The sequence below is a fragment of the Physeter macrocephalus genome, chromosome 13 (genome assembly GCF_002837175.3).
Source record: "Physeter macrocephalus isolate SW-GA chromosome 13, ASM283717v5, whole genome shotgun sequence".
NCBI lineage: Eukaryota > Metazoa > Chordata > Mammalia > Artiodactyla > Physeteridae > Physeter > Physeter macrocephalus.
The window spans coordinates 71,771,304-71,787,556 of record NC_041226.1 but is presented as its reverse complement, the minus strand read 5'-3'; the positions used below and the strand labels follow the sequence as shown (position 1 = coordinate 71,787,556).

Sequence of the window (16,253 nt, the reverse complement as noted above, 5' to 3'; positions counted from 1 at the left end):
CCTCTCCCGTTGCGGAGCACAGGCTCCAGACGCGCAGGCTCAGTGGCCATGGCTCACGGGCCCAGCCACTCCGCGGCATGTGGGATCTTCCCGGACCGGGGCACGAACCCGTGTCCCCCGCATCGGCAGGCGGACTCTCAACCACTGCGCCACCAGGGAAGCCCTGGGACAGATTTTTAAATCACTATTTAAAATATTATTTGGGAATTCCCTGGTGGTCCAGTGGTTAGGGCTCCATGCTTCCATTACAGGGGGCATGGGTTCTATTCCTGGTCCGGGAACTAGATCCCACAAGCCACACAGCGCAGCCAAAAAACAACTATTATCTGTTTAGCCCTTTGATGTTTATAATAAAGTATTCACACATGCTTTATTTTGATTCTTAAAACAGTCTTCAGAGAGCGATAATGTGATGATGGCACATTTGAGAAAGATTGATGTCAGGCTGGCCTCGTGCTTTACCCAGAGCCGCTAAGCCAGTCAGCGATTTAACCCCAAACTCAGGCCCTGTGACAGCAGAGCTGAACACTTGGTTCCTTATGTCCCTGCCCTACAACTCACAGAGGGCCAGGGTCTTTATCCTCAGCTCATTCAACCTCTATTTTAAACTGCTCTCCTTTGGTTCTGCCTTCTGGGAAGGGCATCTCTTGAGAGTGAAGGCAGAGATGCGGTGGGTGAGGTTAGATCAGATGAGAAGTTTTGAAAAGCTCATGGCTGAGGCTTGCTGGGCAGTGTTGAGGTCTCTTTGGAGGCCAGGGTAGAAGGGAGCCCATCTCCATATGGAACCAGTGGAGGGGCTGGAGAGGTGCAGACATGAAGAGTTAGATTCACCTAGGAGTTGGCATGTTTCCTGAGAGTTTGGCAAAAAAGGAAGATGGAGTTTGGAGAACTGAGAAGAGTGTATTTGAATTGATAGGCCATGAAATTCCATCTAAACCAGATAAGGAGAAATTTGAAGTAAAGAAATGGCTATTGCCAATGGCTTTAACATTACAGCACTATGGTTTTACTCCAGATTTCAAATCCACAGTATTTGTATTTATGGACACCTTAGTTTAGCCATGGTATAAGTGGTGACTCTTAGAGCTTTTATTTACTGTAGGTTTTTAAATACATGTAATGTCATTTTTATTGGTTTTTCCCAACCCCTAATTCTCCATAAGACCTTGATCTTGTTGGTCATGATTTTGCCAACCAGTGTACTTTTTAGAAATTTAACTCCAACATTAGGTAGGTCCAAAATTTGCTAAGTATTGATGTCATTTTAAGTATTGTTAGAACTTTGAATAGTTGAATAAGTTTTAAATGAAACTAGACAGTGAAATACTAAAGGACTGTGAGATCAGTGGGTTTTTCGGAAGATAAAACTCCTCTACATTTTATTCCTATTTGAATGGGAAAAAAAGAAGCAAAGAGATTGAGTAGGTGAATAATTCAGGCAATTAAAACTGAAGGAGGTGTCACTTTTGTACTCAGTGAATACCGTCAATGTACATCTTCTGTTTTACAGCTGACTGGTAGTAAGACACAGCAGGGACACCCTGAATAAAAAGGTTGAGCTACCATATAAGTTATCAAACGCATTTCATTTTGAAGGCAAATCTTTTGTCGAGGAAGAGTACCGCAAAAAAAAGAAAAAATACATTAAGTATAAAGTAATTTTTATGTCCACCAAAAACCCGTACACCAATGTTCGTAGGAGCATTCTTTATAATAACCAAAAAGTGGAAACAACCCAAATATCCATAAACTGATGAGTAGATAAAATGTGGTATATCCATCTAATGGAACATAATTTGGCAATAAAAGGGAACGAAGTGCTGATACAGGCTACAGCATGGATGAACCCTGACCTCATACTATATGATGCCATTTGTAGAACATGTTCACAGTAGTAGACAGACCCATGGGGACAGAAAGCGTATTATTGGTTGCTGAAGGCTGCAGGACGGAGGGATGGGGAGCGACCGCTATGGGTGCATAGTTTTGGGAGCATGATGAAACAGTTCGTAGGTAGTAGTGATGTTGCACGACTGTGAAAAAACAAAACCACTGAATTGTCTACTTCAAAAGGTGGATTTTGTGGTATATAAACCATATCTCAACAAAGCTGTTACTTTAAAAAGTTCATAAAAAAGAGTATTTACCCCCTTTCCTCGTTCCTCAGTCCTTCCCGCTCCAGTCCTCAGAGTTCCAAGTTTATTGTATAGGCTCGCAAGCATTTTTATGCACACAAAACATATCTAGATATGTATATTACAAATAGAATCATACTGCATATTCTGTGCTCTCTATGTTAACGAAAACCTAGGTGTTTACTCACCTACTTTTTTTTTTTTTTTTTTTTTTTTTTTTGCGGTACGCGGGCCTCTCACTGCTGTGGCCTCTCCCTTTGCGGAGCACAGGCTCCGGACGCGCAGGCTCAGCGGCCATGGCTCAAGGGCCCAGCCGCTCCGCGGCACATGGGATCTTCCCGGACCGGGGCCCGAACCCGCATCCCCTGCATCGGCAGGCGGACTCTCAACCACTGCGCCACCAGGGAAGCCCACCTACTTTTTAAAATATGTAATTTTCTTAACCTAAATTGATATCCACACATACTAAAAACCAAAACATGCTTTGGGTCACCAAGTTATCAAAGAGCATCCATGATATATTTGTTTTAAAGGCTAAGAACTACTTTACAAGGTCTAGACAAGAACTTTCAGCCTGTTATTTCAACATAGGAGAATACCCTTGCTTTGCTTTCACCTAACTCTAAGAAGATCTATCAGAAAGAGATTTGGGGTCCAAAATGGGGCCTTGAGAGAGAGAGAAGGATGTCCTGTCATTAAGGAACCAGCCAACTCTATGGTGTGGGCCCTCGGCGGCCCTGGTGGAGGCGTGGTCCCAGGGATGCTGTTCACCCCACCTGGGATCAATGTTTAAGGGGTGCTAACTGGAACAAAAGAGAAGCTGTAAAAATACTTGTTTATTCCCCTTCCTCCCCATTTTGATGATCTTATTTTTATTCAAGTCTCCCAATCTCAGTTTATGGCAAGAAAGTCCAGCACCAAAATGTAAGGCCACTAAGAGGGAAACTACAATATTAGATGCTTTGGTAGGAATATTAAGGAATATTGGGGATAAATGTGGAACTGAGACCCGAACCAAGGGTGGCTTTAGCAGGGTTTCCTGGCAGATTGGACGTAGGATGTGAGGAAATGAGAAGGACCAGAGAGATGTCTGTGAGGTCATTGGCCTGAGTAACTTGAAGAATGGATTTGTCATTTTCCAAGACGGGAAGAAGTGTAGGAAGAACAGGTTTAGGGAGCAGGGCATGAAGAGTTTGATTCAGGACATCTAATGTTTGAGATCCCTGTTAGATAAACACCCAAGTGGAGATATGGAGTTGATTCTGGATGTAGGGCTGGATATACAGATGTGGGTGTCATCAGTACATAGACGGTATTTAAAGGCATTATAATGGATGAGATCAACCAGTTAGTGAGCGTTGAGAGACAAGAAAGAGATCTGAGGACCAAGCCCCGAGGCTCTGCAACATTTAGAGATTCGGAAATTGAGGAGAAACCAGCAAAAGATCCTGAGAAGGGCTGGTGGTGAATTGAGTGGCCCTACAGTGAGGTGCTTAGACCCTTCAGTGATCCAAGAGCTTGTTCTCTGCTCTTAGATGTGTTTTCCCCTGCGTCATCCCTGGAACAGCTCACTTCCTCACACTCTGGTCTTATGGCTTTCACCCTCTACCCTGGTTCGCGCCCTTCGCTTTGCTCCCACATACCCAAGGAATACATCACACTACGATTAGAAAGAGGTACTCATCAGGCTAATGATTTTCAAAACCTTCCTTCTCCATTCAGTGAACATCATTGCAGTCTCTTTAGTCAGTGCATTTCTTTCCCACTTTACTTCTGTTCATTCAGAGATGTTCCTTCCTTGGAATATCAATGTGCGTATAATTACAACTCTGACTTTGTCATGACCCCTTCTTGCGCCTACCAGACTGCATAGCCAGTCTCCATTTATTCGTTCACCTCCAGATTCTATGGCTAACAGTGTGATTTCTCACTGTAGCTTCCACTTGAAATTCATTAGAGATTTCTTTTTAACATCTTTATTGGAGTGGAATTGCTTTACAATGGTGTGTTAGTTTCTCCTTTATAACAAAGTGAACCAGTTATACATATACGTATGTCCCTATATCTCTTCCCTCTTGCGTCTCCCTCCCTCCCACCCCTGTAGGCGGTCACAAAGCACCGAGCTGATCTCCCTATGCTATGCAGCTGCTTCCCACTAGCGATCTATTTTACGTGTGGTAGTGTATGTATGTCCATGCCACTCTCTCACTTCGTCCCAGCTTACCCTTCCCCCTCCCTGTGTCCTCAAGTCCATTCTCTGTGTCTGCGTCTTTATTCCTATCCTGCCCCTAGGTTCTTCAGAACCATTTTTTCTTTTTTTTTAGATTCCATATATGTGTGTTAGCATATGGCATTTGTTTTTCTCTTTCTGACTTCCTTCACTCTGTATGACAGTCCATTAGAGATGTTTTTGATTGATTTTGTTCTTCCCTGATGGGGCAGAGTTGTTTGTTCCAGACCACGTCCTGTGCAGCTGGGCCATTCTCAGGTTAACTGCTCATGCCCGATTCAATTAGCTGCAGCCAGGCACCTGCAGCATGAACAGAGCCGGACCTGCATAGGGGTGTTTAATATGTGATTATGTCATTAGACACAAAAAAGAAAAAGCACTTGTAAATGAAGTCTTTACCTCTATTTACATCTGTAGGATTGGACTTTGGGGGTAAAATAGCAAAAATCACAGACCTTCTGTCCCGAAAACCTACAGAAACGAATAAAACAATTAATTATCAGCCTGGAAAACATTACACCAGCAGTAACCACGCAAAGAAAAGGCCACAATTTCATACCATTCTCTTTGAATAGCAGCTAGTAGGAAAGATGGAGGGAGGACGAGAGAGAGAGAATCAGAGAGAGAGAATGAACACTCTAGGCTCATGCCTGAAGCCTGTTTTCCAGAAGCTGAGAAGAAATTACATTGGAAAAGCAAATCGTAAAATATGTTCTCATCTCCCTCAATTTGAGAGCCTCAGGCCGTGGGGATGTGCAGAGCCCTGGAAAAGGCATCAAGAATCTCCCACAGGTGTAGATGTGATTGATGCACCCCGTTTTACCAGAGGCAACATAAACTTCTGGGTTGCACCATCTTTATTTTCCCAGCTGGGAAGAAGGCTTGAGAGTGAAAGCAAAATGATCATAATTTCTGAAAACTAGGAATCTCCCATAATAAACAAAAATTCAGCATAGTGAAAGGATGAAGAGAAAAGAAGAAAACAGAAACCAGGAGGGAACAGGAGCCCCAAGGAGAGAGTGATGGGAAAGACCCAGCTGTCCTCTCCTGGTACCCAGAGGACCAAGACCAACAGAATCAACCTGTCTTTGCCCTCACCTGGAGTCAACGGAGTGCTAGTGATGCTGGAAGGAAGCCGGTGAATTAGAGGAAGCGAACACCTGTGACTGATGGGCTGGCAGCAATAAAGATTTCCAGAATCTACCCACGGTGGGGAAATATCTGAAGCCTGATATTTCAAGCAGAGCTGCCCATGGCCTCAGCTAATACTTCTCTCCCTGCATACCCCTCTCCTCATACTGAAGACAGCAAAACATAGAGAAGAAAATCTAGCTGACAAATTGAAACAGGACTCTGATAATGGGCATGAGATTCTGGGATCACTTTCTGACACTATATTAGAGGGAATAAAAGATCTAGATGAGAAAGTTAAAAAGGAAGGCTTTTCATTTGCAGCAACATGGATGGACCTAGAGATTATCATACTAAGCAAAGTAAATAAGCGAAAGACAATTACCATATGATATCATTTATATGTGGAATCTAAGGCAGACATAGAGAACAGATGTGTGGACACAGTGAGGGAAGGGGAGGGTGGGAGGAATTGGGAGATTAGGTTTGAAAGAAATACACTACCATGTGTAAAATAGATAGCTAATGGGAACCTGCTGTATAGCTCAGGGAGCTCAGCCTGGTGGTCTGTGATGGCCTAGTTGGGTGGGATGGTGGCGGAGGGGAGGGAGGTCCAAGAGGGAGGGGATGTGTGCACGCGTATGGCTGATTCACTTTGCTGTGCGGCAGAAACGAACACAACATTGTAAAGCAATTATACGCCAATTAAAGATTAATTATTAATTAAAATACAACACAAATGAACATATCTATGAAACAAAAACAGACTCACAAATATAGAGAACAAACTTGTGGTTGCCAAGAGGGAGAGGGGTGGGGGAGGGATGGATTGGGAGTTCAGGATTAGCAGATGTAAACTATTGTATATAGAATGGATAAACAACAAGGTCCTACTGTAGAGCACAGGGAACTATATTCACGTGCAGCAGAAATTAAACACAACATTGTAAATCAACCATACTTCAGTAAAATTAACAACAAAAAAAAGACTGACAATTGTGGAGCAGGTCTAGAAGGTAATTAGTCCAAATTAAAACAGCAGTAAGAGGACTCCAAGGAAAATATCTGAGAGTAAGAATCAAATGGTTTCTGGGGAATTGGATGCTCCAAGAAGAACATGTGTAGGAGAGGAAAAGTGGAATTTATTCCAAACAATAAGTAAAATGTGTGATAATCTGGAAGCTATTTAAGGTAGAAGGAGGAAAGCATATATTTCTTTTCCCAAGGAAACAGGGAAAAAAACAATCAGAAACTCTCAACCAAAACAAAGCTAAACTAAAAATTGTATAAGAACACTGTGATTCAAATAAAGTAAATTAAACTGGGCCAGGTTCTGAGAAATTAGGGGAAAGTAAGAAAACGGCCTCCACTTAACCTTGAACATTTACCTTCTAGTACCAAACATATCATAATATTGAGGCCTGAAGGAGGAAGTATTATCCTAGAACATTACCAGGATAACAGTATTACATAGCGATATTTTCATAGTTAACATATTGACTATCAATCTATTGATTATCAATGTACTGTCAAGTATGGAAGACCCAATCATGACTAAAAACCAAAATGTAAATATTGTTGAACAGAAGTCTCTGTCTAAGGTAGATAAATCAAGAAACACTGAATGGGGATGTGGGTAGCACCACCAGAAGTAAAAACAAAAGTGGTTAAAGGCAGTGGCTTCTGGGAAGTGAGCCTGAGATACTGAAGCATATGGCCATTGCTTATTATCTGTTAAGAAACCCATCATCAGGTTTCTTTACTATGTAACATTTTTTATCATATGGTATCACCTTGATTAAATTTTTGAAAAGTAATATTAAGAATGAGCTTAACAAGAAATGGACAGAAACTATATAAAATGAAATCTTTGTCCAGAATCTTGAGTAAAGACTTGATAAATGGATAAATGGAAAGATATGCCTTGCTTTGAGACTGGAAGATAATATCAATTTTTCTTAGATTCGTGTGATTCCAAGCAATAAAACAAGAGGATATTTTGGGGCAATTAACATATAAAAATAAATAAAAGAATTCTGAAAACAAAAGCTTATGAGGAGGGGCTAGTAACTCTACCACTTATTAAAAATGTACAAAGATTAGGCAATTTGGAGATGAAATAAATAGATGGAAAAGAATATAAAGTTTAGAAATAGAGTTGAAAGTATATGAGTATTCAATGTATGATGCCAGGGATTTTTCAAATTAGTGAAGAAAAGACAGATTTTTAAAATTATATTGTGCTTAATCAACTGATCACCTACTGAAAAGAAAAATAAGATTGATTTCTGTCTCATTTCTTATACCAAAATAAATTCCATATTTAAACTGATTTAAACAGTGATTTCTGGTTCAAATGTTAAGCATAATAAAATAAGGAAACTTATGGGTACATAAAAATATGGGTGCGTTTATACCAAATCTTGCAGTGAGAGAAGTCTTTTTAAGCAAAATATAAACACCTTAAATAAAAGGAATGGCAAATTAAACCACATAGAAATTTAAAATTTATTTTTGTAAAAAAATACCGTTAAAAGATAGGGAAAAATATATGGCAGATATAAGATTAATTTTCTTAATTTATAAAGAGCTGGTTGAAATCAATATGGGGAAAATAAAGGTCAACAGGATAGGAAATGGCATAACACATGAACAGGGAGCTTGGAGAAGAGAAACAACTTCCTCCAGGCCTTTGTTCATGACCCCCTTCTCCACCATGTAAATCCTACTCATCTTCCTTATGAAAGTCAGTTGCTATCATTTTCTCCAAACTATTCTTGACTCACCCAAGAGGAATATATCTGTCCTTCCATCTTGCTTCGTATAACTTTGCCATATTTCTCTTAACACGCCATATTTTTCGTCCTTCCATTTCTTAGAGTTGGCCATATTCATCTTTTTCTTCCACTCCTATTATAAATTCCTTAAGAAGCCATGTCTTCCTCATCTCAGTCCCCAACACATCAAGTCTTCAGGAACCGCTGATAATCCATGTCCAAAGAAATAATGTAAACAGGTTCTTCAAGGAACGCAGATCCTGCAGACAATATAAGTCAGTAAGTGTATCTGATTCACATCTCAAACAGACTGTCACTGGGGTTTAAATTTCCAGATAGAATCTCAACAAAACTGACAAAGTACCCCTCGTGCAGGACACAACTTATTTTTCAGCCTGTAGTAGAAGTATTTCATGGCCCTACCTTTCACTGGTTTATTCATGTAAGTGACTATAAACACCAGTCACGTTGTAACAGAAAGCTTTGCTCTCAGATATAATTCACAGCATCTCATAGTATGCATGCACTTTCAGGTGGCTGAGCTGGGCAGAAGGGAGACGTTTTTTCTTTTGAAACTCTGAAAAGAGTAGAGGATAACCCGATGTTCTTGCTCACATTGCTTATCTCACAGCAACAGGTTATAACCCGCTAGCTTCCTGTTCCCGAGCATTTACTGGATGCATAATAGCTGAGCATTCGTGAAAGCTAATGCCGTAGACGAAAACACATTAAGTTGGTTTCTGCCCAAGGCAGCGGAAAGGTACACCTGAATTTTTGGCCTCTAGGTATCAAGAATTAATCTGAGGACTTAATCACAAGCTTTCCTGTCACTTTTGGGGAAAGAAATCCATGTCCAGAAAAATTCCTTTTATCCTGGTAGGTGTTTTGACTCTTCCCCCTTTTACTGTAGAGTCTCTTGAATGTCCACACACTTTCACTCTGGTGACAGCTCTGTTGAAGAAGATCTGATATTTTTATGTGAATCATCTTTGGCACTTGTGTTGCTTGCATTCAGATATAATAAATACTCAATAGAAAAAACACACAGGGAAAAAATAATTGCCCTCAATGATAGGTTCTGGCATACTTATGAGGTTAAACGATGTGTTGAAAAATTCTCTGAAGCATTTTTAGGATGAGTTAAAGCTAATATTCTCTTTGGCACCCTGTCAAGGCAAGTATTATACTGTCCTTGTTGATGCCGTGTTCAAGTATCAGTAGCAACATACTTCATACTTTCATTAATGAAACACTTTGTAGGATGATGACATTATAGAAAAATTAACTCAAGGAGAGGTTAAGTGTTTCACACATGGACAAAGGGTAAGCGAAAAAACTTACCTCCTAGTTCAAGATTCATTTAACAATGCATTGTTCCTTTGTTCAAACAGGCCTATTATGTGCTGAGCACTGAACATCGCACTTGTAAAAAAATAGTTAATTTACTTATCCCTAGTAAAGGAAACTGCTAAGAGAGCTTACTGCGCAACGAGGCCTGGGAAGTAGTAGATTCCAGACTTCACTGAACACAGGAAGCAATACTTGGAAAAGTACTTGTTTTGGAATCATAATGCCTGGTGCTACTTCTCTTAGTGCCACAAATTAATAGAGTGGCTTTGGGATAATCACTCATCTTTAAGCCTCTTTTTCCTTATGTTCAAAAAGAATGAGTCGGGTTAGGTTATCTTTAGGATCCATTTTGCCTCTAAGATACTATCAGAGCTTTTATCTTGGGCTCAGTCCATCTTTGTATTATCCTGGACCTTATTTCTTGGAATCCCAATACCTGAGAATTCAATTTATGGCTTCCATTATACTAAAGTCTATAAAGATTTTTTTAGAGTCACTAGATTCCAATTGTCAACTTTCCCCAACATCATCATAGGTTCTCATTAAGAAACATTTATTGACCACTAATGTGTACAAGATACATGAGTCGATGATGGATATATATATTTAATGAGAAAAACATGTAGGAATGAAACTAACCAAAGATCTTTGCAGAGAGAGAATGAGTCTTTTAGCTAGGCTGGCTTTTGTTGGAAGGCTCTAGTTTTAATTATTTTATTTATTTTATTTTATTTTTGATCTTGGGGTTTCTTCCATGGTCTTGACTCTGTCTTGAAAATTTTTTTAAAAAATCATGAAAGGGCTTCCCTGGTGGCGCAGTGGTTGAGAGTCCGCCTGCCGATGCAGGGGACACGGGTTCGTGCCCCGGTCCGGGAGGATCCCACATGCCGCGGAGCGGCTGAGCCGGTGAGCCATGGCCGCCGAGCCTGCGCGTCTGGAGCCTGTGCTCCGCAACGGGAGAGGCCACAACAGTGAGAGGCCCGCGTACAGAAAAAAAAAAATCATGAAAAATGTGATCATCTTTATTAAGTTGCTTAGCATGGCCACATCATTTAGAAAAATTTCTTTTTTAAAGAGTCTCATGTTGTTAATAGAACTGAAATAATTTGATAGATGGACACTCTAAAAGTAAAATTAATGTTATTATTCTCATTTGCCTTTAGACAATCAAATGTAATTCACTATAAAAATAAGTTGTGCTTAACAGCAAGAAAAAAATACAGTAATCCACTGGAAATGTTAAATAGTTAGCTTGCTAAAAGGGAAAAACAAGAAAGGCAATAAGCAAAGGTTCCTGCATTTTGTTCTGATTTGATCAGCAGTATTTACCACCAACAAGGCTAATTTTAATTCAGAGTAATTATTTTAGTTTTCCACACTGAATAGCTAGATATCAGGCTTTCAGAATCTTTGTCCGTAGCCCTTTCCTACCTGTTGAATGAAGGCTGTTCTTTCCCTGCTGAATCATTAATATTGACATCAAAGTCCCCAACACCATACACCAATTCTACGTTGCATGTAAGCCCAAGGCTGGTGTTTAATACTTCCATTCTTTTCCTCTGTAGGCATTTATGTCCATGTTCCAGATCCTTACCCAGGAAGGATGGGTTGACGTCATGGACCAAACGCTAAATGCCGTGGGACACATGTGGGCACCAGTGGTCGCCATCTATTTCATTCTGTATCACCTCTTCGCCACTCTGGTGAGCTTCGCATTTCTTTTCAATTATGTCTTACAATTCATAGTAGGATGAACATCAACAGATTTTTGGCCTATTGTCAATTTCAGAATCAGAACCAGAGAACCAAGGTAGAGAAGTCCCATTGGATGAGGTCCCTTCCATTCTAAATGTATATGAATCAAAGAACTACTTGAGGAACTAGATTTTAAATCTAAGTAAGAAGTTGCCTCCATCAAGATCAAGTGGTTTACATGAGGGAAAACAAGATAAAACAAAGTGGAAATCCCACATCCATGTACTGACTTATCCATCTCTAAGCATTCACACCCTCAGCGATCTAAGGATCAAACCAGAACTACATTATTACTATTTTTTTTATCATATAGAGACACTCTTCAGTTTCACTGCATCCTCTTCACAGCTGTAGTGAAACTGAAAACAGAAGCTGGAGACCTCAGGGTGCAGCCAGTTAATTAGAAACTAGCTCAGTGTTACTATACTTTGTATGACTAAAAGAAACACATGGAGAAAAATAAAACACATGGCTGCGAATATTGTAAAAAGCGTGATAAAAACTGAATACCAAAATCCAGGAAAAATTTTCCTGTCACACAGATCTTTCTCTTCGATGTATTTCTATTAAAAAGAAAGGAAAAAGTTATGAAATAATGGCCTGTGACATACAAAGGGATGTAATTCTTAGGTCTTTCTAATGCCAAATGTACATCTCCATATAATAAATTTGTACATATTTAAGAACCAAATTTATCTCTAATATTATGCTAAGAGTTCCAAGGTAAGGACCCAGAATGTTACCCTTCATCAGGAACACAAGAAATAAAAACAACTGCTACTCTTTATTGGGTGGCAAAATTCTTTATAATTTTATTCCTAATATCTGGAACAACAAAGTTAGGTCACATTCCCACAATACAGATGATGAAACTGAAGAGTTAATTTGCCCAGTGTCACCAAGAGTGTAAATGTTAGAGCCAGAACATTCCCAAGTCTGCCTGGTCTCAAAGCCCGGGATCTTGCAACTATTTATTGCTGCTTCCCTAGATTCTGAAGCTTGTCATTGTCACTGAAAATGTCTGCAGCAAATCAAACCTCTGCCCAAGTCATTAAGATAAAACAAATTACATACAACCTCTAAGGTCGCTTCCAAATATAAATGTCTATGAATCAAATAAGTGCTGGAGAAACTACATGCGTTAAACTAGAGGTCGCATTTGCTCTAGGCAGAGACTTTCAAAACGATAACACGTCCATCAAAAGGTGTATGAGGATACATTGTTATGTGGCGGAAGGTCCTGGGCTCAAATAGTGGGATCACGTAGAAATAGTTTTGGCATTTTTTACATGGGGTGACTTTAAAAATATTCACGAAAGGAAAGATCACTGAGCAATGGGAATGGAGGTCTGGCTTCTAAAGACACATCTGGCTGCACTTGGCCCTAAGGTCTTTGCATCCTCCCTGACAGGACCTCTAATCTGTGTCATTCATTTATTCATTCATTCATCCATTCATCCATTTATTCATGAACTCAACTAATGTTTATTAAGCACCTACTATGTGTTTAAGTTCCTTTAAGACTATGGAATAGCTTGGAGACTATTGATCATGGGTTAAATGCAGGATAGATGGTTGAATCATCTACGTATGGGAATAATCTGTCTAATTGTTGTTCTGTTAAAACAATATAATCTTCTGCTCTCCCCACTGCAGATTTTTCACACTTAAAGATTTGATTCTTAAGTCAGAGACTAACACAATATGTAAGCCTAGTAAATTATTTAGCAAAGTAATTTTTTTTCAAGTGGATGTCTACAGGGATCACTAATATAATGAAATAAAATATTAAATCTGGTAATAGATGTCTTGGGCATTCTGAATTTTCCTTATTGGGCCAAAATCATGGCATTGATTTTGGAACACTGAAGCACTTCCAGGGACTGCTGAGATTCACTTGAGCCTTTAGGAATCTACAGAGCACAGCTTGAAAACCCACATCTAATTACACACCTTCATTCTACTGATTTAAGCGTCTGCCCAAAACACTCATTGTACAGTAATTTTTTTCATTGTGATTTTCAAAAAGTAGTTCTAAAACTGACCATTGAAATCGTTTGTTCTTTTGATCATAATTTTTTCAAATCTGTAAAGCAGTTGAGAATTGAAAAGTCTACATGTCAATGAGGGCAGTCTGGTAAATATGGTGGAGTACAAGACTACAGACTTGAAGTCCAAAAACCTGGATTCAGGATCTCTCTCTGCTGGTCACTAGATATGACTTTGGGAGAATCAGACAACTTCTCTGATCTTTGTGTTGTGTTATATCTGAAAGTGAGAAGGCCCAACACACCTAGTTTCCAAGGTTGCCATGTACATGTGAGGTGAACTTGTATTTTTGAGGATGTTTTAGCCATCGTGTAAGAGGATGGTCGTAACTATCACCAACACTGAGTTCCTTCAAGTTTAAATAAGATAGTTTGAGCATTTCAAGCTATATATTAATAAATGCTAAAATGTTATTGTTATTTCAGATGTTTTTAATTTATAGAAGTAAAGTATTATTGATCAGTTTAAAGTATCATTTATGCCCAAGTCCGTCTCTCTTTTCATCTTTCCCCACGCCCCTTCTCCCAGACAATGACTATGATGAATTGGGTACGAATCTGTCTTCCAGTTTTTAAATTATATTTTACTAAATTCAGCATACTATCAACTCTGAAAAGACTCATATTTTGTGTAACATTAACAAAAAAACAATTAAACTATACACATAGATTGTAAGGTGCATCGCAATTTCAGATTGTTAAAATGTGAAGATAAATGTGCACCTTAAAATCAATGGATTACAGTAGTTTCCCACACATATATGTATCCATTAAAAATATAGAATTTTTTTTTTTTTTTGCTGTACGCGGGCCTCTCACTGTCGTGGCCTCTCCCGCTGTGGAGCACAGGCTCCGGACGCGCAGGCCCAGCAGCCATGGCTCATGGGCCCGGCCGCTCCGCGGCATGTGGGATCCTCCCGGACCGGGGCACGAACCCGCGTCCCCTGCATCGGCAGGCGGACTCTCAAGCACTGCGCCACCAGGGAAGCCCTTAGAATGTTTTTAATTTCAGGTTATCATCTACAGACATTTTATACCCTTAGTTTTTAAGATCGATATTATTTTTCAGTTTGAGAGTGCCGCTCCAGTGCTCTGATGGCCATCCTTGGGGGAGATGGGACATGCCTGGTGTGTGCACACTTCTCTTGCTGTTATGACCCTACTGCACGCTGAGGCCAACTTACCTTTCATCATGTGTTTCCCTCCTTACAAATCATTAGGAGTGGCAATTTTCAGAATAAATACTATCAAACTCTACATATATTCTCAGTTGAGTTTTTAACCAAGTATTGTTTTTGAAATCTTTTCATCTTGATACACGTAAAGCTAATTCAGTCATTAATGTATAGAGTCATACAGTAGTCCATTGACTGAATATGCCATATTTGCTTCTCAGTTCCCTTTCTGGTAGATATTTAGGTTGTTTTCAGTGTTTTGTTCTTATACTGTTGCAACTAATATGTTTGTACTTCGTGTCCAGTTGTGTGAGAGTTTCTTTAGGGTATATGCCAGAAAGTATCAATAGAATCCAGGATCCTGGATGCCGCCCAAATGGCTCCATTGCACAGGTCTGCAAACCCACACACCAAACCTGGTCCACAGGCTTTATTTCTACAGCTTGTGAGCTAAGAATGGTTTGTGCATTTTATTTTTTTTTAATTTATTTTTATTTATTTTTGGCTGTGTTGGGTCTTCATTGCAGTGGCTTCTCTTGTTACAGAGCACGGGCTCTAGGCACGGGGGCTTCAGTAACTGCAGAGCGTGGGCTCAGTAGTTGTGGCACACGGGCTCAGTAGTGGTGGTTCGGAGGCTCTGGAGTGCAGGCTCAGTAGTTGTGGCACGTGAGCTTAGTTGTTCCGCGGCATGTGGGGTCTTCCCAGACCAGGGCTCGAACCCGTGTCCCCTGCATTGGCAGGCAGATTCTTAACCGCTGTGCCACCAGGGAAGCCCAGTTTGTGCATTTTAAATGGTTGTGTAGGTCCATATGTAATATCCTCAGTGTTGCCTCTTGGCCCTCAAAGCCTAATGTATTTGCTATCTGGAACTTTAATTTGCAGACCCCCGTTCTACAGGCAAACTGCACTAATTTACAGTCCCACATGCAATGGTTGAGAATTCCTGTGTTCTTACATTCTCATGTATACTGGATATTGTTAGACTTTTAAGATTTTGACAGTGTTGTGAGTTGAATGGTGATATCTCTTTGCCTTAACTTGCGTTTTGGGGGTTTCCATGGTTATTAATAAGGGAGCACCTCTTAGTATGTTTATTGGCTGTCTTCTTTGTGACTCACCCAATCGTGTGCTTTCTCTCTTTTCCTAAAAGCTAGTTTGTCTTTCTTAAATTCGTTGTTGGAGTGCTACATAGATTCTGGATATTATCCATTAACTACTATATATGTCGCAAATATCCTCTCTCAGGTAATATTTTGTTATTCCAATTTGTCTGTGATGGCTTTTGACATTATATTTTGATGTGGTCAGAACTGTCAGTTTTTCACTTACGGTCAACATTTAATTTGGACTCATGTTTAAGAAATTCTTTCCCACCCTGAAGTAATAAAAATATTCTCCCCTATCTTCTTATAATTATTTTAAATTTTTGCCTTTCATCTTTAGATCTTTAACCCATCTCAACTTACTGTTTATATATAGTATCAGTTGGATGAGATGCATTATTTAAACAACACAAATCAATTTTTCTCATCCAGATTTATGTGACATTTTTAAAACCATGAGATGTGTAGTTGGTTTCACCTACAGCAAAAAGGTCAATTCAGATTTTCTAATTTATAAATAATTTTTTTTAATGAGAAGTAATTAATTCA

General features: G+C 39.7%; 1 protein-coding gene across 6 annotated transcripts in view; it reads left to right on the top strand.

Annotated features, from left to right (window-relative positions):
* The window catches only part of NALCN (sodium leak channel, non-selective), a 318,984-nt gene that overhangs the window by 163,299 nt on the left and 139,432 nt on the right, over positions 1-16,253 (top strand). For all 6 annotated transcript variants that reach the window (XR_003682527.2, XM_028497339.2, XM_028497338.2 and 3 more), the window contains one exon: positions 11,189-11,326. Coding sequence is in view for 5 of the 6 variants with exons in the window: in XM_028497339.2 (XP_028353140.1) it covers positions 11,189-11,326 (138 nt within the window). In the remaining variant the exon portion in view is untranslated. The remainder of the gene's footprint in view (positions 1-11,188; positions 11,327-16,253) is intronic.